The 26,317-nt window shown below is 42.3% G+C and overlaps 1 protein-coding gene across 2 annotated transcripts in view; it reads right to left on the bottom strand.

The window, feature by feature from the left end:
- Positions 1-5,223: 5,223 nt before the first annotated feature.
- FBXO36 (F-box protein 36) overlaps positions 5,224-26,317 on the bottom strand; it is a 101,472-nt gene continuing 80,378 nt past the window's right edge. The window contains exon 4 of one of the 2 annotated variants that reach the window (XM_008063095.2): positions 5,224-5,742. In XM_008063095.2, the coding sequence (XP_008061286.1) occupies positions 5,554-5,742 (189 nt within the window). In that variant the 3' untranslated portion in view covers positions 5,224-5,553. The remainder of the gene's footprint in view (positions 5,743-26,317) is intronic. The other variant, XM_021715025.1, reaches the window with a different exon arrangement.

Raw genomic sequence — 26,317 nt, 5'->3', positions numbered from 1 at the left:
TTTAACGTCCTCTCCATCACGTAGTTTTTATCTTTCATTCTGTTGATACGGTATATTGCATTGATTGATTTGCATAAACTGACCTTGCATGTCAGTGATAAATTCCACTTCGTCATGATGTGTGATTTTTTTTTCTTCTTTTTTTGAGTTGGGGCCTCACTCTGTTGCCCAGGTTGGCGTGCAGGGGCACGATCTCAGCTCGCTGCAGCCTCAAACTCCTGAGCTCAGATGATCCTTCCACCTCAGTCTTCTGAGTAGCTGTGACTAAAGACATATCCCACCATGCCTGACTAATCTTTTGATTTTTTTATAGAGACGAGGTCTCGCTACATTGCCCAGGATGGTCTTGAATTCCTGGGTTCAAGCAATCCTCTTGCCTAGGCTTTCCAAAGTACTGGGATTACAGTACTTTGAGCCACTGTGCCCAGTCACAATGTGTAATCTTTTTGATGTGTTGTTAAATTCAGCTTGCTAATATTTTATTGAGGATTTTTGCATTCATGTTCATCAGAGATATTGGCCTAAAGTTTTCTTCTCTCGCGGTGTTTTAGTCTGCCTTAGGTAGCAAGGTAATGCTGACTTCATAAAATGTATTTGGAAGTATTCCCTCTAGTTCTGTTTTTTGGAAGAGTTTAAGAAGTACTGGTAAAAATTCTTTGAGTATTTGGTAGAATTCAACCATGAAAGCTATCTGGTCCTGGGTTTTTCTTTGTTGGAAGGTTTCTAATTATTTCTCTAGTTTCTTTGTTTATTTTTGCTTTATTATTCTGTTCAAGCTATTTCTTGCTGATTCAATCTTTATAGATTATGTTTTTGTAGCAATTTATCCATTTCTTTTAGGTTATCTGATTTGTTGGCATATAATTATTCATAATAGTCCCTTATGATTCTTTTTATTTCTGAGGCATCTGTTGTAATGTCTCCACTTTCAACTCTGATTTTATTTGAGTCTTTGTTCTTTCTTTCTTAGTCTAGCTACGGATTTGTTGATTTTGTTTATGTTTTCAAAAATCCAACACTTGGTTTTATTGATTTTTTTCCCTCTGATTTTTCTGTTTTCTATTTATTTCTGCTCTGATCTTTATTATTTCCTTCCTTCTGCTAACTTTGGGTTTGGTGGCATATAATTATTTGTTCTTCCTTTTCTAGCTCCTTGAGATATATTGTTAGGCTATTTATTTGGGATCTTTCTTCTTTTTTAATATGGGCATTTATGGCTATAAATTTCCCCCTTGGAACTGTTTTTGCTGCATCCCATAGGTTTTGATATATTGTTTCTGTTGTCATTGTCTCAAGATTTTTTTATCACTTGATATTTTTAACAATCAAAAACATCCATTTTAAGTTGAAATCAACTGTTCAGAGGTGAAAAGCTTGGATACTCCCTCACAGTATACTATCTTAGTAAAAACTGAAGATAAATGTCATTATACTCAAACTCAGAGCAAAAGACTGTGAGGTACATGTTTTATGTTTTTAGTAAAGTTGTTTGATATTACTCTTCGGCATCTTAGCAGCCAGTTTAGGGTAATAAATGAGAACAGATGATCATTGTGTATACAAACGGCTTGTAAAACAATGGCAAGTGGTACCTACCTAGCATGTTGCCCTTACCCCTGCTTTCAGTCAGTCCCCAAATGATCATCTCAGTCTTCCTTCTGGGATCCACTCGGTAAAATAAAATTTTTTTGATTCTGTATTACTGAAGTTTAATACATGTAGAATGCCAACCTGTTCAGGAAAAAAAGTAGTAGTAAAAGCTGACATTAAGTAAAATATATATTTTTTAATTTACAAATATACATATTTGCTATTGCTAGTACATTGTTCTTATAATATGTAAATCATACAAATTATCAGTATTTTACTTTTATAATTATAATGGTAGGTGAGAACAAAGTAGAAACACATTGGACTGAAAAGATGAAAAATGGCAAGATAATAAAACACTGGCATTTCACTCTGAAATATGATGTTATAAACATAGAAGATTTATTCGTCCATATGAAAACTGTTAATAGAGGCTACTAAATGAAACTAAAATCTGGCCTGAGAAAGGCTCTGTACTCCCACACTTGAGTCCTTACGGATGAATCCCAGCATAACTTAGCAGGCAGTCAACTGAAAACCTAACTTAGGAGTATGCTTCTGTGACAACATCTGAGCCTCAGCCAACCCATCAACCATACTGTAACCAATCACAGGCAGACAACTGTTTGAACTGTATTCTAATAGGGTAAATGCTGAGATGTAACCAAGCTGGCTGTTTCTATACCTCATTTCTGTTTCTGTATGTCACTTTCCTTTTTCTGCCCACAAATTTGCTCCATCAATACAGCATCCCTGAATCTTTCTGAATCTGATGTGATTATAGGGGCTTCCTGATTCGTGAGTCTTTTTTTCTCAAATAAACTCTGTTAAATTTAAATCCAAAGTTTTTCATCTAACAAGGTAATGAGGCAAGACCATTGCTGCCTATTACCATCTGATAGGATCATCACATGGGCTCTCACATGAGAAATGAGGCTGGGGAGAGAGGACATTGGAGATATACAAGATGTTAGCTTGATGATATTGTTTGTATTTTGGCAAAAATAATGATGATCAAGTAATAAGGCACTCAAATTATTAGGACAAGTAGTTATTGAAATCATTTAATCTATATCATTTGAACTATTATTTAATAAGTTAATATATTAATAACACTTATTTTGAATTATTTGCTTTGGCATCTATTTTTGTTATATACTACACCTAAGTATATACTGTATAGAAAACATACAGCCCAGATGTGGTGGCTCACGCCTATAATCCCAGCACTTTGAGAGGCCGAGGTGAAAGAATTGCTTGAGTCCACAGGTTAGAGACCAGTCTGGGCAACTTGGTGAGACCTTGTCTCTACAATAAATCAGGAAAAATGAGCTGAGCTTGGTAGTACATGCCTGTAGTTCCAGCTACTTGGAAGGCTGAGGAGGAAGGATCACCTGAGCCCAGCAGGTCAAGGCTGTGGTGGCCCTAAGTGTGCTACTATACTCCAGCCTGGGTGACAAAAACAAGACTCCAACTCAAAAAAATAAAGAAAAAAAGAAAACATATATGTATGCAGATACAGAGAGAAGGAATAAGTGTTCTCAAATGGCCACATTTGGTTTTACTGATTCATAAATTTTACTGTTGAATATTGGCAATTATGCATGTCCATTAGCTTTCAGAATCTGTTTGTTGATAAAACACTACATGATACTACTTTAAGCTGTTGACATTTAGCACTGATGTTACAAATGAGTTGTAGTTACATATTCATGAAGTTATGTTGACATACCTAATTGTGATCATTGAAACTCATGATATTAACCCATGTTCTGTCACTGAAAATCAGGCTGTGGGTAAAGGCTGGAAGCTCAGAGACAGACAAGGCAGCAGGAACCATACAGAGCACACGCCTTTGTGCCCTCCAAGTTGCCTGCCTGTCACCTGCACCCGCCCAGCAGACTCTCAGCAATGAGGCTTGGGTCTCTCGACAAATAAATATTTGCTTGGACTAAATTTGCACACAACTTTGACAGGCTCCTCATCTGCTAGGAAGCAGATTGCATTTGATGTTCCTTGAAACTTACAACTGTGTGAACCTCGAACAATGAGAAGCAGAGAGGGCTAGGTTGGCACTGGGGAGCAATATGAATTGGTTTTCAGGATGGTGGAAGAGGGCTAAAATCTAGTTTGATGTTGACATGGGTTTACTTTTAAAAAAACATATCTGGGTCGGGCGCAGTGGCTCACACCTATAATTCCAGCACTTTGGGAGCCGAGGTGAGAGGATTGCCTGAGCTCGCGGGTTCGAAACCAGCTTGGTCAATTTGGTGAAACCTCATCTCTACAATAATTTAAAAAAATTTAGCTGGGCATGGTGGCATGTGCCTGTAGTTCCAGCTACTTGGAAGGCTGAGGTGGACTGATCACCTGAGCCCAGCAGGTTGAGGCTGTGGTGGCCATGAGCATGCCAATTCATTCCAGCTTCGGGGACAGAGTGAGAGTCCAACTCAAATATATATATATATCTGTCACTAAGCCATGCTGTTGCACCCTTCTGAAAAGACTTAGCCATAGGGGAGAAGAGCCAGAGTCCACCACTTATGTACCATTCGGGAGGGCCTGGTACATCCTGGGCAGTTTCTCTGGCATGGGAGGTATGTTATTTTTTTCTAGGTAGGAAAGTGGAGGTTGCAGGGAAGAATAAATGATATGGTTAACAAGGTAAATGTGGAGGTAGAAAGCTACATTGCTCTGTTTCCTAAAAGGAGCCATTAAATTATTTGCTGTTCTGAGTTCATTATCTGGGGTTATTTAATCATCATGAAAGAACACGGAGAAAACAAATTTTTAAATAACCCTTCTCGGGGAGGTAGATCTGTCTTCCCTAATACTTCACTGTTTTTACCCTTCTGCCACTTTGACAGAATGCCAACCATACTTATATTTTCATGAAGTTACCCATAGCCTGTTGTTCTTAAAACTACTTGTTAAGCCGGGCTCGGTGGCTCAGCCTGTAATCCCGTGCCTTTGGGAGGCTGAGGTGAGTGGATTGCCTGAGCCTGCGGGTTCAAGAACCTCCTGGGCAGCGAGACCTCATCTCTACAATAAATCAAAAAATCAGCCGGGCGTGGTAGCGCATGCCTGTAATTCCGGCTACTTGGAAGGCTGAGGCGGAAGGATCACTGGAGCCCAGCAGGTCGAGGCTGCGTTGGCCGGGAGCGGCCACTGCACTCCAGTCTAGGCGACAGAGTGAGACTCCAACTCAAAAAAAAAACAAAACTACTTGTTAAAAGTGGTAGCTATCCACATTCCTTTGGGAAAGTAGCATCCATCTAAAAAATGTTTATAGGTTTATTTAACAATGTGCAGTCCTGAGGAGTTGTACTTTGAGTGAAGTCTTCAAGCAGAATGCCTGTACAACTCCAGCTATGCCCCAGCTCCAGGTTCAAGGTCGTCTACATGGGGGGATGGAGCCTGGTGTCTTGGACCCACAAGGATGCCCTGAATATGGACCCAGTGATGCTGCACTCACCTGGAGTGCCTCTCGTGGCACCTGCCCCTCACAGTTCCCTTTGGGGACACTCAACCACCTGCTCTGTGGATGGATTCTGATGATACAACATCAGGAAAAAATTCAAAAGCCCAATTCCCTTTTCAATGCTTAGGTAAAATAGATGTCTAATAAAAACCTGCTAATATTTATTGTCTGATTCTAGACAGCAGAAGCTTCTTTTCTTATGAGTGTCAGGGGGTAGGAAGATGGTGTCCTGTGGGGCTTCCTGTCTTGCAATTTTTGTACTTGAACCATGTTCTGACCTCTGAACAACAGGGGCAGTGACTCAAGCAAGGCAATGGGCAGCCGGGGTCTGCTGTATTAGTGTGAAAATCCTCTATGCTTTTCAAATGGCTTTTGAATCAGTAAAACCTCTTCGTTCTTAAGAAAAGGACACAGAAGAGATTTAGACATTGAAGAGAACCACAACCATGCCCCAGCACCCTTGCTGGTAGGAAAATGTGTCCCTAAGGTTGCTTCTCTCTTGGGCTTCCATATTTCTGTTTTCTCCTGCGGAGCTGCCGCTGATGCTGGAGCTTGTTGGTGAAGAACATCTTCCTCCAGCCGATGTCCTCTGCCAGGGCCTTCATGTCAGAAGTGATGGTATCACAGCATGACAGGACTATCTGCTCCCACAATTTATCAGACAAGCACAGCTGTGGATGGAAGAAGCCAGAGGTGGGTTACAGCATACAGGCATCAAGTAAAAGCCGTTTACTCTCTCACATAGTTACTATTGAACTCCTGCTGCCTGTGGGACACTGCAAGAAACACTACGTGGGCTGGGCACGGTGGCTCAAGCCTATAATCCCAGCACTTTGGGAGGCCAAGGTGAGAGGATTGCCTGAGTCCGTGGGTTCGAGTCCAACCCAGGCAACTTGGTGAGACCTCATCTCTACAATAAATTAAAAAAAGTTAGCCAGGCATGGTAGTGTGCGCCTGTAGTTCCAGCTACTTGGAAGGCTGAGACAGAAGGATCACCTGAGTCCAGCAGGTCAAGGTTGCAGTGGCCGGGAGCATGCCACTGCACTCCAGCCTGGGCAACAGAGTGAGTCTCCAACTCAAAAAGAAAAGAAAAGAAACACTACATGTGCATGCAGGTGTCTAGACACAGATCCTGCCTCAAGAAACCTCTTTGAGGAAAAGAGCCAGTACACAAATATCTCAGTGCACATGTATTTAAAGAACAAAGCAATATTTAATTAACTGAAGAAACCAAGTCCTGTTCTCATTTAAGTGATAAAATAACTTGTATTTTCAGCTACTTGGGAGGTTGAGGCAGGAGTATCACTGGAGGTCAGGAGTTCAAGACCAGCCTGGGCAACACAACAAGGCAAGTCTTTAAAATATACATATAACATCATATACATTATGTCATTAATTTCCAATTGTCCACACAACAGAGGCTGACAGTGGTAGTCAACCGATCTTCCAGCCAGTGCTGCATTAGCTTCTTGGGCAGAAACATTGCTAACTCACAGCATTTGTATTCCTTTTAAACTCTTGGTGAAGCCACATCTCTCCCTCAGTTCTGGGCTTGTACTGCTGTCAGCTTTATTCACTGTGAGCTACTCAGTGATAAAATGCATCAGATGAATAAAGCAGCCCTTGGAGACAGCCAGCCAACATGCCTACAAATCATTCCTGGTGCCAGGTTCCCATCCACAGGTTTTCCAAGTCCTTTGTATGTATGACTCCACACTAAAGCCCCAAAGTAGGCAACATGTCCTGTCCATTCCCTGAGCCCAACTGGCACATGGCAAAGTAAGCCATCCTCAGGACAGTTAGATGTTCATCTGTGGTCTGGGGGCTTTAATCGAGGACCAGAAGGTTAAGGCAGGGCAAGAACCTTCCAGTCAAATATCTGTACAAGACTATTTTGCCTTCCCCACAAGTTCAATGCTACCAAAATTCAGCTTCCACTTACCCAAGATTTCCTAATATCATTTTTTTCAGTAGTGATGATAACTACTCTCATTAGTCTCCTGCTACCAAACACTATTAGAATGGAGATTTCCTGACTCCTTACCTAACCTGCCCCTAGATCCTTCCTGAAGTGAAAGCATCAATTACATTCATTTAGTATCTCCAACCCTAGTGATAGCCAGGGGTTTTGATGCATGCAAGAATGTGAACACTTCAAGGTTCTCATTTGGCATTCGACAGTGGTAATCCCTAGTAATACAGAAATGTGTTTTAAGAAGTCCTTGGGCATGGGCAGTTCCTTGTTCCATCCCTCCTGTGCCACAAGTGCATTTGGGAAAGTTAATCACCAACTTGATCTCCCTTGCAGTTCTTCTGTTCAGTGATTGTCACATGTGAAAATCCAGAAGTGGAAAGAGGTGGGTATGGTAGAGGGACAATCAGTGGCCCACAGTTCCTTTGAACTAGTGGTGCCAGAGTACACTAGCCCTCTCCAACATGTCCCTTATGGAGGAATTCCCACAAGTCGTCCAGGTAAGTGACTTCTCTTACAAGGAGACCAAGAAAGGCAAGAAGATAATGGATCCTTCAAAGATCAATAATGGTGGGAAATAAGATTATCTATGGATAATGTTCAGTATAGGTTACCTGCTGGTGAATAATGAGAGTTAACCTTACTTCTGATTTAACAAAAATTAGGCTAAACTTATTTTCGCCATTTAAAATTCTTTTTTAGGGGGCAATGCTACCACTTAAATAGGAGAAGCAGACAGTCATGGTACAAAAACAAAAACAAAAGCTCTCAGATTCTACAAGAGGGAATCCAATTGTGCCTTATTTTAAAAGATGTCAGAGTTTTGGGAAGCTGAATCTCTAGAAACATAGGCACACAGTGACAAAGAGGAAAAAGCACCCAAATGGCTCAAACAGCTGTCAGGAACCATTGTGCTGAAATCCATGCACTTCATTCTGTAGGAAAGGCCTTGACTCATGGCCTAATCATTCTTCCTTCCCTAGAATTCATTTTAGCTTAGTGTACAGCTTTTAGCCTTTAGCTGTTTAGCCATAGCAAATAGGATGATTGACACTATCAGAGGCAGAATACTGAGAGTAGAGAAGAATGACAGGTGAGAAATGAACAATAGAGAAGAAATAGAAAGGCAAAGAGAAATACAAACTAAAATCGCTGTAGTTTGGTGCCATTTAGTGTGGAGTAAGCTGCCCCACAATTTTCAAGAGCCTGTTCATACATTCATCCATCCATCCATCCATCCAAACTGTATGAAATGCCTATTGTGTTGGACAGGGCTCTTGGTTTCAGACTGCAGAATATATTTTAAGCACAAGGTAATAGTAGTTCACAGAATATCTCATAAAGTCAAAAGGAAAGGTTCAATGTTATGCAGCTAGGTACAACAGCACCAGGTTAAGAATCAAAACAAAACAAAATACAGACTGTTTCAGTAGAAATCTTACTTCTATTCTCCCCAAAACAGCACCTATGATGGATGCAGTGATGCCTTGGACCAGATACCAGAACCTTCCCATATCCCATCACCACTGTGCTTGCAGTAAGAGCTGGCCACATGCATGGAGGCTGCCTCACCTTGCTCACATCTTCTTTCCAAGATACTTGCAAAGAGGTCTACTTGACAAAGCCAAGGCAACATCCAACGGGCCAGTTGCAAAGCCATCTGGGAAATGTAGTTTTCCTTTTTCTAATTTCTACAGTTCACAAAGACAACTAGATCTCCCATAAGACAGCAAAAATGGGTGTTGAGCATCAATCTACAGTGTCCTTCTTGATCTGACATTCTCGCTACTCTCACTTATTCAAATACACCCTTCTTCCCCACATTTAAATGTCCAAATGACAGCAGTAGCAACAACATGCTCCTACTAACACAAAGCAACTCTTCCTCACACAAGCGAAATTGTGTGGGCTGGGTGCGGTGGCTCAAGGCCATAATCCCAGCACTTTGGAAGGCAGAGGCAAGAAGACTGCCTGAGCTCAGGGGTTCGAGACCAGCCTGGGAAACTTGGTGAGACCTCGTCTCTACAATAAATAAAAAAATAAGACGAGTGTGACAGCGCACGCCTGTAGTTCCAGTTACTTGGAAGGCTGAGGTGGAAGGATCGCCTGAGCCAGCAGGCAGGTTGAGGCTGCGGTGGCCATGAGCATGCCACTACACTCCAGCCTAGGCATCAGAGTGAGACTGACTCAAAAAAAAAAAAAAAAGAAAAGAAAAAAAAAAGAAAAAGAAAATGTGTTTGTTTTCTACCTTTACCCCAACTCCACGCCTGCCAAATCCCGTCAGTCACCTGTTACCTCTAATTCATCTTTATATCCTATGCACTGAATTACAGAGTTCATCAGCACCAATTTACCTTGTATAAAATTGTAGGAAAAATGGAGGAGGAAAATACTAGCCTGGAGATAAATGATGTCCAAGGCATCACTGCATTCATCCATGGTGCCATGTTGGGGACAAAGTAGCAGTGAGATTTACACTGAAATAGTCTGTATTCTGTTTTGGTTTTTAATCTAGCTGCTGTTGTTCCTGACTGTATAACATTAAGCCTTTCCCTCTGACTTTATCTGTAGGCACTTACATAACTGAGCAAGGAAGAAAATATGGGCAACTACTATAGTCCTGGGCTCTGCATCTGGTTACAAGGCTTAAGGTGTATTTATAACTTTCTCCCTCTACAACCCATTCCATCTTCCCTTTGCCAGAACATCAACTCAAGATTCTAACCTGGTGATGAGATCCAAACCTTCTCTAATTCCTGCAAGGTGTAAGCATTCTTGGTCTTGAATGCGGAAGATGCTCTACTCTTCTGGTAACTTTTGCCACTGTACATAGAGTATCAGAAGGCACCTGCACGGATCTTCTGGGTTCCAGAATTATTCCTCCCTAACTCTACTATGAGCCAGCAACTCTCTTCCTCCATGATGAGCAGGATTAATCATGTGAGCAGGTAGTGCCTCTTGTTCCTCTACCCCTTTTTCCAGTGGAATTAGGAGCCCCAAATAGTCTGGCAGCAATCTCAATTTCAAGTTCAAGGGAGTCATTGCTGTTTTTCACGTAAAAGCGTCTATCTTTTTACTACCAAGACCACTAACCTAACAGAACCCAAAGTTGTGGTGAAAGTAGCAACATTTTTCAAGCTGGTGATTATCTGTGATTCTAAGAGAGATTACTCCTACTTCTAACCTTTAGATATAGCTATGGAAGAAATATACTGGTCACTATTGAGAGCATATATCACATCCTGGAAGAATGCACCACAACCTTGCTAAATACTGTCTTTAAATACTTGTTAAATACTTTTTTCTTTTGAGTTGGAGTCTTATTCTGTCTCCCAGGCTGGAGTACTGTAGCATGCTCATGGCCCTCACAGCCTTGACCTGCTGGGCTCAGGTGATCCTTCCGCCTCAGCCTTCCAAATAGGTGGAACTACAGGCATGTGCCTCCATGTCTGACTAATTTTTTGATTTATTGTAGAGACAAGGTTTCGCCAAGGTGCCCAGGCTGGTCTCAAACCTGTGGTCTTAGGCAATCCTCTCACCTCCCAAAGTACTGGAATTATAGGTGTGAGCCACCACACCCAGCCTTCTTAAGTACGTTTTAAATACCTTGTTAAAGAATGTCTCTTAGCTGATAAGTCAAAAAACATCTCCAATAAGCCATGCCCACATTCTTTAAGGACAGCTATTTCTGGATGATGGTGTAGACATAAAGACTAGAAAATTTTATGGATGTCTGGTCATTATCTTATTTTTTTGTGTTTGATTGTTTAATAAGTACATGTATTTATTGCAGCAAGACAATCAGAAGCAATCTCATTTGGGATACCATGATGGCAAATGAAATATTCAGTAAGGTGTTGCTGAGAGAGTATGGCATGCAAGGAAGGCACGTCCATATCCAGAAGGACAATTTGCTTTCCTCCTCCACAAAGAAAGATGTTCAGAGCACCTTACTGGGGGCCTGGCATTAGTCTCTCCTGTGACAACAGTCAGGTTAATCTTTTTTTTTTTTTTTGAGTTGGAGTCTCACTCTGTCACCCAGGCTGAATGCAGTGGCCTTTCCCGGCTACCGCAGCCTCGACCTGCTGGGCTCCAGCGATCCTTCCGCCTCAGCCTTCCAAGTAGCTGGAATTACAGGCATGTGCTACCACGCCCAGCTGATTTTTTGATTTATTGTAGAGATGAGGTCTCGCCAAGTTGCCCAGGTGGGTCTCAAACCCGCGGGCTCAGGCAATCCACTCACCTCAGCCTCCCAAAGGCGTGGAATTACAGGCTGAGCTACCAAGCCCAGCTAGGTTAATCTTAATGAAGACTCTGAAACAGAATAAACAAACAAACAAACAAAAAAATCTGACACATGGTTGGGAGTGGTGGATCACGCCTGTAATCCCAGTACTTTGGGAAGCAGAGACAAGAGGATTGCCTGAGTCCACAGATTTGAGATCAGCCTGGGCAACATGGCAAGATCTCGTCTCTAGAATAAACCTTAAAAAATTAACTGAGCGTGGTGGTGTGCACCTGTAGTTCCAGTTACTTGGAAGGCTGAAGTGGAAAGATCGCCTGAGCCCAGGCAGGTTGAGGCTGTGGTGGCCGTGAACGTGTCACCGCACTCCAGCCTGGGTGACAGAGTGAGACTCTGACACACACACACACACACACACACACACACACACACACACAAAGAATCTGACACGTCTTGAGGGAGTAAGGATCCCATTTCTGCCTTGCTGCTCAGATATCTCCATGTGGCCAGAGGAAGCGTGATGGTCTGTCATTCTGATTCTGTAGTTACTGTCTACTGAGGGAAAAATACATTCCAATACTTAATTCATTGTATGAAAGATAAGAACTTTTTCTTTATATTCTTCAGGTACCAAGGAAGATGAGTTAACTAGCAAGCATACTTGATTGGGATCCTGGCCCTGCCACTTAACAGTTAAGTGATCCTAGACATACTACTTAATTCCTCTGAACGTGTCTCTACATCTGATCCTGAGTTTGGCTATCTGAGGAGAAGACTAAAGTGATTTAAGAACATCAGCCATGGAGTAAGACAGTCCACGGTCAGTCCCTGGCTCCATTGCTTACTACATGTATACTTTAAACCTCCATTTCCTCCTCTATAAAATCAGAACAGGGTTGGGTGTGGTGGCTCAAGCCTATAATCCCTGCATTTTGGGAGGTCATGGTGAAGGACTGCCTGAGCCCAGGGGTTCAAGATCAGCCTGGGCAACTTGGTGAGACCTCCTCTCTACAAGACAGCAAAAAATTAGCCGGGCGTGGTAGCGTACACCTGTAGTTCCAGCTACTTGGAAGGTTGAGGCAGAAGGATCACCTGAATCCAGCAGGTCAATGCTGGAGTGTGCCACTGCACTCCAGCCTGGGCAACAGAATGAGATTCTGACTCAAAAATAAAAAAATAAAATAAAATCAGAACAGGATCACCTCCACCTATCTCCTGTGGCTGTTGTGAGGGTTATATTGCATTACGCACATTAGTGTCTTGCACTAGTATACGTTCAAACTAGTGCAATCAGAAATTGTTATTATGATTATGTGGAAATGATAATAAACTTTTTGTACTATGAGGATTGGGGATAACATATGTAAAGTAGCTGGAACATATGTAATTAACAAGCAGGAAAGGGAGACAGAACAGCATGCTATCTTACCCATTTCTCAGAAGATACTAGAAAGAAAATACCGAGGCAGTAAGCGATTGGGTGGACAGTTCAGCAGTCATGATTGGGAGTCTGGCGAGGCCTGGAAAGACCCTTAGTTCACAGGATGAAAAAAAATCAGAAGCCAAATACAAATACCTGTATATCAAGAAAAAACACATATTTGTGGAAAATGAGTGATATGACTGATGAATTCACATTCAGGCTGGGCATGGTGGCTCATGCCTATAATCCCAGCACTTTGGTAAGCCTAGGTGAGAGGATTGCTTGAGACCAGGAGTTCAAAACCAGACTGGGAAACGTAGCAAGACGCCATCTCACTCAATCAATCAATTCGTGTTAAATAAATTCATGTTCGCCGGGCTCGGTGGCTCAACCTATAATCCCAGCACTTTGGGAGGCTGAGGTGAGTGGATTGCCTGAGCCCGTAGGTTCGAGACCCGCCTGGGCAACTTGGCGAGACCTCATCTTTACAATAAATCAAAAATTAGCCAGGCGTGATAGCGCACGCCTGTAGTTCCAGCTACTTGGAAGGCTAAGGCGGAAGGATCGCCGGAGCCCAGCAGGTCGAGGCTGCGGTGGCCGGGAGCGGTCACTGCACTCCAGTCTGGGTGACAGAGTGAGATTCCAACTAAATAAATAAATAAATAAATTCATGTTTACAGAATTTAAGACCAGAGGAAATGTACTTTCTCTTTCCCAATTAGTCACCTAGAGAAATTTAAAGATCTGAAGAACCAAAGCATCTATCTATTCTCTATCCATATATGCAAATATTTCTTTAGAACCTATATTTGCCAAGCATGGATAATACCCATAGAATATTGAAGAAAACAGATTCCTAATTAAAGAATTACAATATGCTCTGTGTTAATGATGGAATGAAATTTAAAAGCCCACATGTAAAGTGAATTCAGACAAAACCTTGTATCAATTATAATTCTGACCATCCCTTCAGGAGGAGTTCTAGAATATCTTATCCCATCAGATCATAGAAACTAGACTGAAGAGAACTAGACCCATCCTCTCTGTCACAGGGCATAGTATTGTCAGTACAGCCCATCCTGGATGTTCTGTTGAACAATCAGCCCTGAACAGTAGAAGGTTAGGGAAGCAAGAAGTTTCACTCATCTAAGCCTGTGGGCTTGAAGCTGGTGTGGACAGCACCAACTCTAAGGCTTGAAGCCCTGAAGATTTCAGAGACTATGCTGGGTGGCAAGTCCCTAAGTCTCACTTGAGGAAGCTGAGCTGCCTCTCTTGTCTCTGGGATGGAGGCCTGAGCTATTACCACCCCCGCCCATCACACACATTTAACATGTTCCCTGAACACAGTCCTGCTCTGTCTGCTGCCACCATCATCTGTGCTTCCCAAGCTGCAGCCCCACCTGAGCACTAAGGATTAGACACCTTCCAACCAGCAAACAGCAGCTGTCTAGAGGTGAACTGAGTACGTCCTGATTGCTGTCCCCCTACCACTGACCATCACTGCAGCCTACTTGGCCCACCCCCAGCCTCTCACTACCCGCCCTACCCCTAATCCCAAACAGCCAAGCATGCCACTAACACCAGCCCTGCCTCTGTCACACTTTGCCCCATGCATCCTGACTTCTCCTAGGAGGAATAAATATCTAATAAGCATTCTCCCTACTTCATTACACTCATTTCTGGACAGAAAGCAGCCACTACTCTTTATTTTTAGACTTCATGCTCTTCTAAAAGTACTCTAGTCAGGCAGAGTGGCACATATGTAAGCCTAGCTAGACAGGACGCTGAGGTGGGATCAGCCTGCGTTACATAGAGAGACTGTCTCCTTATTGAAAAATAAAATAAAATAAAAGCACTCTGATAAGGGAAAAGTATGAATTACAAACAGAAATGAATAGTATAACTAAGTATAATTGCTTAAGGTCCTTTACCCATAAACATCAAAGTAACAGCTGTAATAGTCATATAATGAAAGTTACTGTTAAACACCAACACTGAATCATGATATTTACAGCCCCTAAAACATTTTGATGTTAGGCAGGTCATTCATTATTTTATCCCACCTTCAACAGCCCTTCAAGATCTAGTTTCTCTACTCAGATTACAACATATTCTAAATATAAACAACAAAGGAAAATTCTTAGAATATGTTTTAATTTTAAAAAACAAGCCAAGCATGGTGGCTCATGCCTGTAATCCCAGCACTTTGGGAGATGGAGGTGAGAGGATTACCTGAGCTCAGGAATTCGAGACTAGCCTGAACAACATGGCAAGACCTCGTTTCTAGAATAAATCAAAAAATCAGCTGGGTATGGTGGCACATGCCTGTAGTTCCAGGTACTTGGAAGGCTGAGGCGGAAGGATCACCTGAGGCCCGCAGGTCTAGGCTGTTGAAGCCATGAGCATGCCAATGCACTCCAGCCCAGGTAACAGAATGAGACTCCAACTTAAAAAATATCTATTAGCTGGGCTCGGTAGCTCGGCCTGTAATCCCGTGCCTTTGGGAGGCTGAGGTGAGTGGATTGTCTGAGCCCGTAGGTTCGGGACCCGCCTGGGCAACTTGGCAAGACCTCATCTCTACAATAAATCAAAATGAGCCGGGCATGGTAGTGGGCGCCCGTAGTTCCAGCTACTTGGAAGGCTGAGGCAGAAGGATCGCCAGAGCCCAGCAGGTCGAGGCTGCGGTGGCCAGGAGCGACCACTGCACTCCAGTCTGGGTGACAGAGTGAGACTCCAACTCAAAAAAAAAAAAAAAAAAATTATATCTTCTATCTATCTATCTATTGATTAAAAAACAAAACAGATAATCTGAAACTCCTTTGAAGGATATGAACTCCAGCACTAATGATTACTATATCATTACTAGCACAATTCATTTTCTGGATATAAGTGATTATGGAAGAAAACTGCAAGGTTTGTGAGGAAAGGAAAGAATTCTCAAAAGAGTTAAAATTTCTACCAGAATAACTTCATTTATGACTCATCATATGTTGTACTAAAAATATTTACAGTTTTGTTTCATATTATAAGCTGGTCTACGAAATATCCCCATCTGTGATTCCCAAACCCTGGGACTCTTGCGAAGTAGTTGCCAGGTTGCAAAACACAACCATCCTCTAGTTCTAGCTACTTTCATCCAAAGCGCAACTAATCAGAGATTTAGCTCCCTCTGGTGGTGGTGCATGAATTTAACATACATACATTGTCATAGAACTTGAAAGGAATCCTAGGGCTTATGTAGTTTAAAACCTTTCATATAAGGGGAAACTAGGGCTCAGAGAGCATAAGGGTAAAGGATTCTGCTCAAGGTTCATGATGGAGTCGCTGAGCTAAGAACAGAGCCCGGCTCTCTGTCTTAGTGCTGACTTAAATACACTATACTGCCTGTGCAGAGTGGAAAATCCCAACACCCATCATGCTTCCAGCCTTTTAGAATCTTTTGAGACAATTTATCTGTAAAATTTTAATATCCATTGGTTAAATTCTTGGGCCAAGTCCTTAGAATTGGGATGCCATAAACAAAGGAAAACACATTAAGAGCACAAATGCAGGCTGGGCGTGGTGGCTCACACCTATAATCCCAGCATTTTAGGAGGCCTGAGGTGAGAGGATTGCCTGAACCCACAGGTTCGAGACCAGCCTGGGCAACTTGGTGAGACCTCATCTCTACAATAAAACAAACTTGGTGGCATGTGCCTATAATTCCAGCTACTTGGAGCCTGAGGCAGAAGGATCACCTGAGCCCAGCAGGTTGAGACTGTGGAGGCCATGAGCGTGCCATTGCACTCCAGTCTGGGCAACAGAGTGAGACTCTAACTCAAAGAAGAAAAAAAAAAGCACAAATGCTGATTCCACCTCAGGCCTACCAAATCAGACACTCAGGAAGTGGGCTTGGCACCTGTACTTCTACCTGTGCCCCAGGTGTGTCACACATTTGACCAGACCTGGGAGTCATGGTCATAGGGAGTTTGTGAATGCAAAGAAAAAACTCTCTCCACAGCCAAAAAGTGACAGAGAGATTTTCTTCCTCAGTGGGTCTCACAGTTATTCCTGCTTCACAACTGAGATTAGTATGTTTATATAACTGTCATAATTGTCTCTTTCCCTGTCTTGGTCTCAGTCTTCTCATCTAGCTGCACTGGAAATTTCTTTAGATCTACTCTGCTGCATTTTGCAGACATAGGACAGCATCAAAGCCTGGTGCCAGCTGGGGCACCCAGGCCCCCCAGGCAGGTGCCAACGTGACAGAACACCTTGGTGAATTTGCCTCAATGCAAGGCTGGCCCTCACTCTGATGGATGCAGAACTCTACTTTCCAGTATCCTGGGACACTGGATCCACCTTTCAAGGGAGTGTTCATATTTCCCACGTTCTCAGAGAATGCCTCTTTGTTTATACCTAGAAAGGCAATCATCAGACCCACCTAATTTTCAGCTGTTCAGCCGGGCTCAGAGGCTCAACCTGTAATCCTGTGCTTTGGGAGGCTGAGGTGAGTGGATTGTCTGAGCCTACGGGTTCGAGACCCGCCTGGGCAACTTGGCGAGACCTCATCTCTACAGTAAATTTTAAAAATCAGTCAGGCATGGTAGCGCGTGCCTGTAACTCTGGCTACTCGCAAGGCTGAGGTGGAAGGATCGCTGGAGCCCAGCAGGTAGAGGCTGCGGTCGCCGGGAGCGGCCACCGCACTCCAGTCTGGGCGACAAGAGTAAGACTCCGACTCAAAAAAAAAAAAAAAAATTTCAGCTGTTCACCCATGGCTCCAGGGTTGGGCTTGGTCAACATAGAATCAGAGAAAGGGCTGGATGAGCCTGATTGCTGGTGGCATGAAGTATGTTAAGTGGATACTTCCATCCTCAATTGTGGGATACCATGATGGACTCTCCAGGTTAGGGCCCCCTTTCAGCCCAGAGTCCTGCCTGTCTTGCATGTGTCTGTGCTTCCAAAGCAGACCTGTTATTGTGGAATCAGGTCAGGCCATGAGAACCTTTCTGTTTTACAGAGGTGACCTTGCAGGTTCCACTTCTTGTTCTTTTTCTTTTCTTTTCTTTTCTTTTTGAGTAGGAGTCTCACTCTGTCACCCAGGCTGGAGTACAGTGGTATGCTCACGGCCACTGCAGTCTTGGCCTGATGGGCTCTGGTGATCCTTCCCCTTCAGCCTTCCAAGTAGCTGGAACCACAAGCATGCACCACCACACCCGGCTAATTTTTTGATTTATTGTAGAGATGAGGTCTCACCAAGTTGTCCAGGCTGGTCTCGCCCTGGCCTCAGGTAATCCTCTCAAAGTGCTGGGATTACAGGCGTGAGCCACCATGCCCAGCTTGTAGATCCTATTTTAAACAGGCACCATTAAAATAGCAACCTAGACTGTGGTGTGGCCATGTGCTCTTTGAGCTATGGCCATCACCATGTTTCCTGGCTTTGATCCCTTCCCTACCTTGGGAGGTGGATCTCCTCTTTCTCTATTTTACCTTTTAAATAAACTGTGTTTTCACATCTAAAATAAATACATACATAAATAGAAGAGCAACCTGAGCATGTGCCTGTAGATCTGTCCACTGCTCCCCAGACTCTCCTGCTTCATTGGAGCCATTCTGTTCTTCCTTTGCTCTGCTCTACAGCATAAGCTCCTCAAAGGCAGGGACCATGTGTATCTTTTCACCTTCAAGCCCCAGTACTTAACACTGAGTCTGGCCCCACAGCAAGAATGCAGTGATTACTCATCAGCTGCACATAGTCCTCAAGTGCACAGCATATCACATGGGCCAGCATCAGGTGCCTGAGGAAGCTCAGTTCCGTCCCTCATTGGTTATAAGAGGAAGGGCAGATTAGTAAAACTTGCTGATTCTTAGCTTCCTTGTCAATAAAATAAGGACAATAGTAGTATTTATAACTTAAGATTTTCATGAGAACTAGGTGAAATAGTGTAATCAGAGTGCTCAGTGGAATGCCAGGCATATAGTAAGTGCCCAGTAAATGCTATTATGGCCTATTTCCCTAGAATGCACTTCTTTTTTCTCCAGACTCATGAAGACACACATTATTGTCCCATTACACTACCTATATTTGTATAATTCAACATATTGATTTGATTTTTTGTTTGTTTTACTTTTTGGTTTTTTTTGAGTTGGAGTCTCATTCTGTCACCCAGGCTGGAGTGCAGTGGCATGCTCACGGCCACTCTAGTGTCAGCCTGCTGAGCTCCAGCAATCCTTCTGCCTCAGCCTTCCGAGTAGCCAGAACTACAGGTGCTCATTACCACTCCCAGCTGATTTTTTATCTATTGTAGAGACAAAGTCTTGCCAAGTTGCCCAGGCTGGTGTCAAAACCATAGGCTCAGGCAATCCTCTCACCTCAGCATCCCAAAGTGATGGGATCATAGGTGTGAGCCACCTCATTTACTTAAACATTCAACCACCATTTTCTTGGAGGTAACTCTGAATTAGTCACTCTGTTAAAGTGGGCATACAAAGTTAGGTGACATAATCTTTGCCCTTGAGCTTGGTGGGGAGACAAGTCAAGGGAGATAGTTCATGCTAGCACAAAAGGCTAACAAGGGGCATTTAGGAGATCGGGGAGCTGGGTCAGAAGGGGGATATTCCTTAAAAAGGGCAGCAACATACTCAAAGGCAGAGAGGCCAGCATAGAGAGGTTTGCAAGGATTTTACCCAGCTGGGGCGGAGGGTGGCAGAAAGCGGGATCAGGGCCCCATGGCCAACTGTGCCAGCTAAGACCTTGTATCTCATACTGAAAATGATAGGAAGCTATTAAGAGCCACTGAGGAGGATAGTGGCATGGCCAGGGTACATTATAAAAAGACCACCCTGAGCTCACATGGACAAGCAGCCAATGAAGCAATGAAGGGGCAGCCAGAAGAAAACCCGCCAGAGACAATTTCTGAAAGAACTAGAAATTGACATCCCATATAACTCAGCAATTCCCCTATTGGGAATATGCTCAGAGGAACTTAGATCATTCTACAAAAAAGATACCTGCACACATATGTTTGCTGCAGCTCTATTCACAATAGCAAAAACATGGAACCAACCATGTTGCCCATCGAAGCTGGACTGGATTAAAAAAATGTGGTACAGAAACACAATGGAACATTATGCAGCCATAAAAAAGGACAAACATGTGGACTTTGCAGCAACTTGGATGGATTGAGAGTTGATTATACTCAGTGATCTATTACAGAAACAAAGAACAGAGTACCATATGTTCTCACTCATAAGCAGACTTTGAATAATTATTATAATAGTATAAGAAAGGGATTGGCAGTAGTCGGAAACTGTCAGGGGCAGGGGGTAGGAGTGGCAGTTAAGGGAAATTGCTCGGAGAGGGAGGGGCACACCTCATCCACAATATTCACAATAGCAAAAACATTCACAATAGCAAAAACATGGAACCAACCATGTTGCCCATTGAAACTGAACTGGATAACAAAATATGGTACATATACACAATGGAATACTATGCAGTCATAAAGAAGGACAGGGACTTCCAGCAAGATGGTGACAGGATGGCATGGTCTATGAGACCCTCTGTGAAAGAGAACACCCATAACGACCCTAGCTCTCTCCCAGGGGTGCAGCCTGCTCTTCACAGGGAGCTCAGCCACCACCGTCACCCACCATCGTTACTTGGATATCGTGGCAGACCAGGCTGCTCCTGCAGTCACGGATGCCACCGCTGCGGTCATTCGCAGCTAATGCCTGAAGCGACCCACGACTTCAAACCGTGAAGCCCCCACAAGCAGGATCTTCTGAGATCTCTGCTGCCTGCCTGCTGCTGCCACTGCCACGCCACGCCCCTAGCCTGGAGAAAGGCCTGTGGAACTCCCCGGGGGAAGTTGCCCCAGTAGGTCGCGGATGTGTAGCCGGCTCGCTCCCCTCTGGACTGTAGTCGTAGGATAGCACCACCTGCTGAGGAACCAAGGTAAAAACATCAAAACAGGAATGGCAGAGGCACATCCTTCTTGAAAAATAGAAAAAGCCATATCTCAGTAATAGACTGGGCAGGGGGCCCATATCTGAACTGTTCTTCACAGCAGGCCAGGGGCAACTGACCCTAACTGTGAACAATTCTACCAGCCTGCAAAGACAGCTAGAAATCAGAGCTGAAAGGACACTGGGCTTAAAGGAAAAGTCTCAGAGTGTACTTGGTTGGTTCTGTTAGTCTACTGACTTGAATCTATCCCTTCCCCCACCCTTTTTTTCTTTTTTCTTTTTTCTTTTTTTCCTTTTTTCTTATTTCTCTGTAAACCCCATCTTTGTATAAAGGAATAGCACACCAATAAGGCGGTTGGTCAGTGTATACGTTAGCATCATTGTGTTTTAGCTTTTTATATGGTTGTTGGTTAGTTTTCAGTCATGGTTATTGTTTTTCTTTATATTTGTTTCAGTCTTTGTGTCTCTTTTCACTTACCAGTCGGTACACTCAACTGTTTTCCCTCTCACTCCTCTCTCTCTCCACCCCCTTCATCCCCCCCACTGCCTGCTCCATTCTCTTCCCTCTGTTAACCTCATTTTGCTTTCAGGGAGTAAACCTACAACCCCACTGCATGGACAGACTCCAAGGCAGTGAGAAGAGGGCTTCAAACTATCCATACAGCTGTTGGTGAATACCAGGATCTGCAGAGAGATTTTGAATCACAGCTCCCCCCTTAATTAAATCCCAAAACTACAAAAAGGACTGCCCTCAACCCACAGTCCAACTCCAGAACTGAACAAAGCAAGAGGAAATACATCAGGAAGAATAGGAGATTGAACAAACAGAAGTAAAAGAAACCCCTCCACCCTGAATAACAGAATTAAAGAAGATGGGGAAATGAAGGGAAGGGAAAAGTAGGAAGCACAAATGAAGAAAAACCAAAAGAAGAATACAGGGCTCACACAGACCCCTGGGAGGTAAGACACTAAGAAAACAGACTTTGGAATACAAACAATGCAGAGCCCCCAGAATGACTGGTCACAAGCAACAAACCCAGACATCAAGGCATTAATAGAGAGAATTTAAAAAATTGAGGAGAGACAAGAGGAAAATAGGAAGGAGCTGATGACAGAAATAACAGCAGTAAAGAATACTGTGATGGAAATAAATAAAAAACTAATTAGCATGGAAAGCAGAATTAGCCAAGCAGAAGAAAGAATCTCAGAACTTAAAGACTAAAATACAGAACTAACCCAAGCTGTCAAAAACATAGAAAAGAAGCTTAAAAAGTCAGAACAAAACCTTCAGGAGATGAATGATTACTTCGAGAGATCCAGTCTAAGAGTAATTGGCCTTCCTGAGGCAGAAAGAGTCAGAGGTCACACTGGAACAAACATTTCATGAAAGCATTTGAGAAAACTTCCCTCATCTCATCAGTGATGCAAAAATTCAAGCACAAGAGATTCAGAGAACTCCTGCAAGACAACAAATGAGAAGACCATCTCCTAGACACATAATAATTTGCCTAAACAAAGTAGCTATAAAAGAAAAAATCCTAAAGGCAGCAAGAGAAAAAGGCCAGACTACCTACCAGGGAAAACCAATTAGAATAACAGCAGATTTATCCACAGAAATCCTTCAGGCTAGGAGAGCCTGGAGCCCTATCTTCAAAGTTCTAAAAGATAAACAATTTCAACCAAGAATAACCTACCCAGCCAAGCTAAGCTTCATTAGTAAGGGAGAATTGAAATCTTTTCCAGATATCCAATTCCTAAGAACCTATGCTGCCACTAGACCCCCTCTACAAGAAACACTTAAGAAAGTACTGAACACAGAAGAAAAGGTAAAAGAACAACAACATTCTTCACAAGAGTACAGACAAAAGATTAACAACACACATGAACCAACTCTAAAACCAAAAGAAAGACAACAAACAAATAGGAACAACAACTTTGTAAGAACCTTATGACAGGGATCAACTCTTGCATTTCAAGTATTAGCCTAAATGTGAATGGACTAAATGCACCACTGAAAAGACAAAGAATGGCAAAATGGATAAAATATCATCAGGCAACAATCTATTGCCTTCAAGAGACTCACCTCACTAGAAAGGACACTCACAGACTCAAAGTAAGAGGATGGGAAACAAACTTTCAGGCGAACAGAACACAAAAGAAAGGAAGAGTAGCAATCTTAATTTCAGACAAAACATCCTTCAAGCTATTAAAAATTTAAAAAGATACAGAAGGCCACTACATAACGATAAAAGGTTCAATCCATCAACAAGAAATATCCATCTCAAACATATATGCACCCAACATAGGAGCACCAACTTTCATAAAGCAGCTTCTAGGTAAACTAAAAACAGATATCAACTCCAACACCATCATAGCTGGGGACTTCAACACCCCACTCACAACCCTAGATAGATCATCAAGACAAAATATCAGCAACAAGATCCAAAACCTCAATGTGACTCTTGACCAAATGGACTTAAGAACACTCCATCCAAAGACCACAGAATATACATTCTACTCATCACTGCATGGGACGTACTCTAAGATTGACCACATACTTGGCCATAAACTAAGTATAAGCAAATTTAGAAGAACCAAAATTTTACCATGTACCTTCTCGGACCATAGTGGAATAAAAATAAACATCAACACCAATAAGGTCCCCCTAAAACCCACAAAGACATGGACATTAAACAGCATGATGCTAAACAACTCCTGGGTCAATGATGAAATCAAAACAGAGATTAAAAGGTACCTGGAAACAAATGAAAATGAAGAAACATCTTACCAAAATTTCTGGGACGCCATGAAAGCTGTAGTAAGATGGGAATTTATATCCCTACAAACGCACATGAAGAAAATGGAAGGATCACAAATTAATAGCCTAACAAGCCACCTAAGGAAGCTGGAAAAGCAAGACCACCAAAACCCTAATTTCAGCAGAAGAATCCAGATCACCAAAATAAAAGCCCAAATCCAGGACATAGAAGACAAAAAGATAATACAAAAAATCAATGAAACAAAAAGATGGTTCGTCGAAAGGATAAACAAGATCGATGGTCCCCTAGCTAGACTGACCAAGAAAAAGAGAGAAAAATCCCAAATAAACACAATCAGAAACACAAAAGATGAAGTCACATCTGACCCTGAAGAAATACAAAAGAGTATTAGAGATTACTATGTACACTTGTATGGAAACAAACTTGAAAACCAAACATTAAGGAAACGGAGAACTTTCTGACATCACACAACCTGCCTAGGTTGAAACAAGAAGAAATTGAAACCCTAAATAGACCAATAACAATCAAGGAAATTGACTACATAATAAGACAACTACCTACAAAAAAAGCCCTGGTCCAGATGGCTTTCCAGCAGAATTCTACAAGACATTTAAGGAGGAGCTGATACCAATCCTACTGAAGGTATTCCAGACAATTGAAAAAGATGGAACTCTCCCCAAATCATTTTATGAAGCTAACATCACATTGATATCCAAGCTAGGTAAAGATCCAACAAAGAAAGAAAACTACAGGCCAACATCTTTGATGAACATAGATGCTAAAATTCTCAACAAGATCCTAGCAAACTGGATTCAACAATACATCTCAAAAATCATCCATCATGATCAAGTAGGCTTCATACCTGGGATGCAAGACTGGTTCAACATTTGTAAAACCATAAATGTAATTAAATACATTAACAGATGTCAAAACAAAAATCACATAATTATATCATTAGATGCAGAAAAAGCTTTTGATAAAATCCAGCACCCCTTCTTGATAAAAACCCTTGAACATCTAGGCATACGGGGAACATACCTCAAAATAGTAAAAGCCATCTACGAGAAACCCACAGCCAGCATACTACTAAATGGACAAAAACTGGAACCATTTCCCCTGAAAACTGGAACAAGACAAGGATGCCCACTTTCACCCCTCCTGTTCAATATAGTATTGGAAGTCCTGACTAGAGCAATCAGAGAAGAGAAGGCAATCAGGGGTATCCAAATAGGAAAAGAGGAAGTCAAGTTATCTCTCTTTGCAGATGACATGATCATGTACCTTGAAAACCCAAGAGAATCTGTCAAAAACCTCCTTACACTGATAAAGGACTTTGGCAAAGTCTCAGGATATAAAATAAATGTACAAAAGACAATCGCATTTCTTTACACCAATAATAAACAAACAGAAACCCAAATAAAAAGCACAATTCCATTCACAATAGCCACACAAAAAAAATGAAATACCTTGGCATCTTCCTAACCAGAGACGTGAAAGACCCTTTACAATGAAAACTACAAAACACTGCTCAAAGAAATCAAAGACGACACAAACAAGTGGAAAAATATCCCATGCTCATGGATTGGAAGAATCAACATTGTGAAGATGTCCATCCTAGCTAAGGCAATCTACAAATTCAATGCAATACCCATCAAATTACCAGCAACATTCTTCTCAGACCTAGAAAACACAACACAGGAATTCATATGAAACACAAACAACCAAGAATAGCCAGAACAATCCTCAGCAAAAAAAACAAAGTAGGTGGTATCACATTACCAGACTTCAAACTTTACTATAAAGCTACAATAATCAAAACAGGTTGGTATTGGTTCAAAAACAGGCATATAGACCAATGGAATAGAATTGAGATTCCAGAAGCTAAACCTCAATTTCTCAACCAACTCATCTTTAACAAAGCCTCCACCACCTACCACTAGGGAAAGGAGAACCTATTCAGTAAATGGTACTGGAAAAACTGGCTGACCATATGCAGAAGACTCAAACAAGATCCCTATCTGTCCCCATACACAAAAATTAACTCTAAAGGGATCAGAGACCTAAATGTAAAAGCTAAACCATAAGAACCTTAGAAAATGCAGGACAGACCCTTATGGAAATTGGAACTGGCATCCAATTCCTGAACAAAACCCGAAACCCACAGGCCATAAGAGATAAGATAGACAAGAGATAAGATAAACTGACAAACTTCTGCAAAGCCAAAGAAATCATCAAGAGAGCAGTAAGACAGCCCACAGACTGGGAAAAAGTATTTGCCAACTCCAGGTCCGACAAAGGCTTAACATCTTGGATCTACAAGGAACTCAAATGTGCTGAAGGAAAAAAACAAACAACCCCATTATAAAGTGGGCAAAAGATATGAACAGACACTTCTCAAAGGAAGATATACGAGCAGCCAACAGACACATGAAGAAATGTTCAACCTCACTAATCATCAGGGAGAGGCAAATCAAAACCACACTGAGATACCACCTAACTCAGAATGGCAATTATCAATAACTCAAAAATAACAGTTGCTGGAGAGGGTGTGGCAAAAAGTGAACACTTCTACACTGTTGGTGGGAGTGCAAACTAGTGCAACCTCTGTGGAAAACAGTATGACGATTCCTAAAAGCTCTAAATATTGACCTCCTATATGACCCTACAATCCCCCTACTGGGAATATACCCTGAAGAACTCAAATCACTCTATCAAAAAGATACCTGCACACGAATGTTTATCGCAGCATTGTTCACAATAGCAAGAACCTGGAACCAACCATGCTGTCCATCAAAAGAGGACTGGATTTTAAAAATGTGGTACATATACATGATGGAATACTACGCAGCCATAAAAAAGAACAAAATCATGAATTCGCAGC

Source organism: Carlito syrichta, unplaced genomic scaffold (assembly GCF_000164805.1).
Source record: "Carlito syrichta isolate Samal-C Ts95f unplaced genomic scaffold, Tarsius_syrichta-2.0.1 Scaffold306578, whole genome shotgun sequence".
In the NCBI taxonomy this organism is placed as follows: Eukaryota; Metazoa; Chordata; class Mammalia; order Primates; family Tarsiidae; genus Carlito; species Carlito syrichta.
The sequence above is the reverse complement of the archived record's forward strand: the minus strand, read 5'-3'. Positions and strand labels throughout refer to the sequence as shown.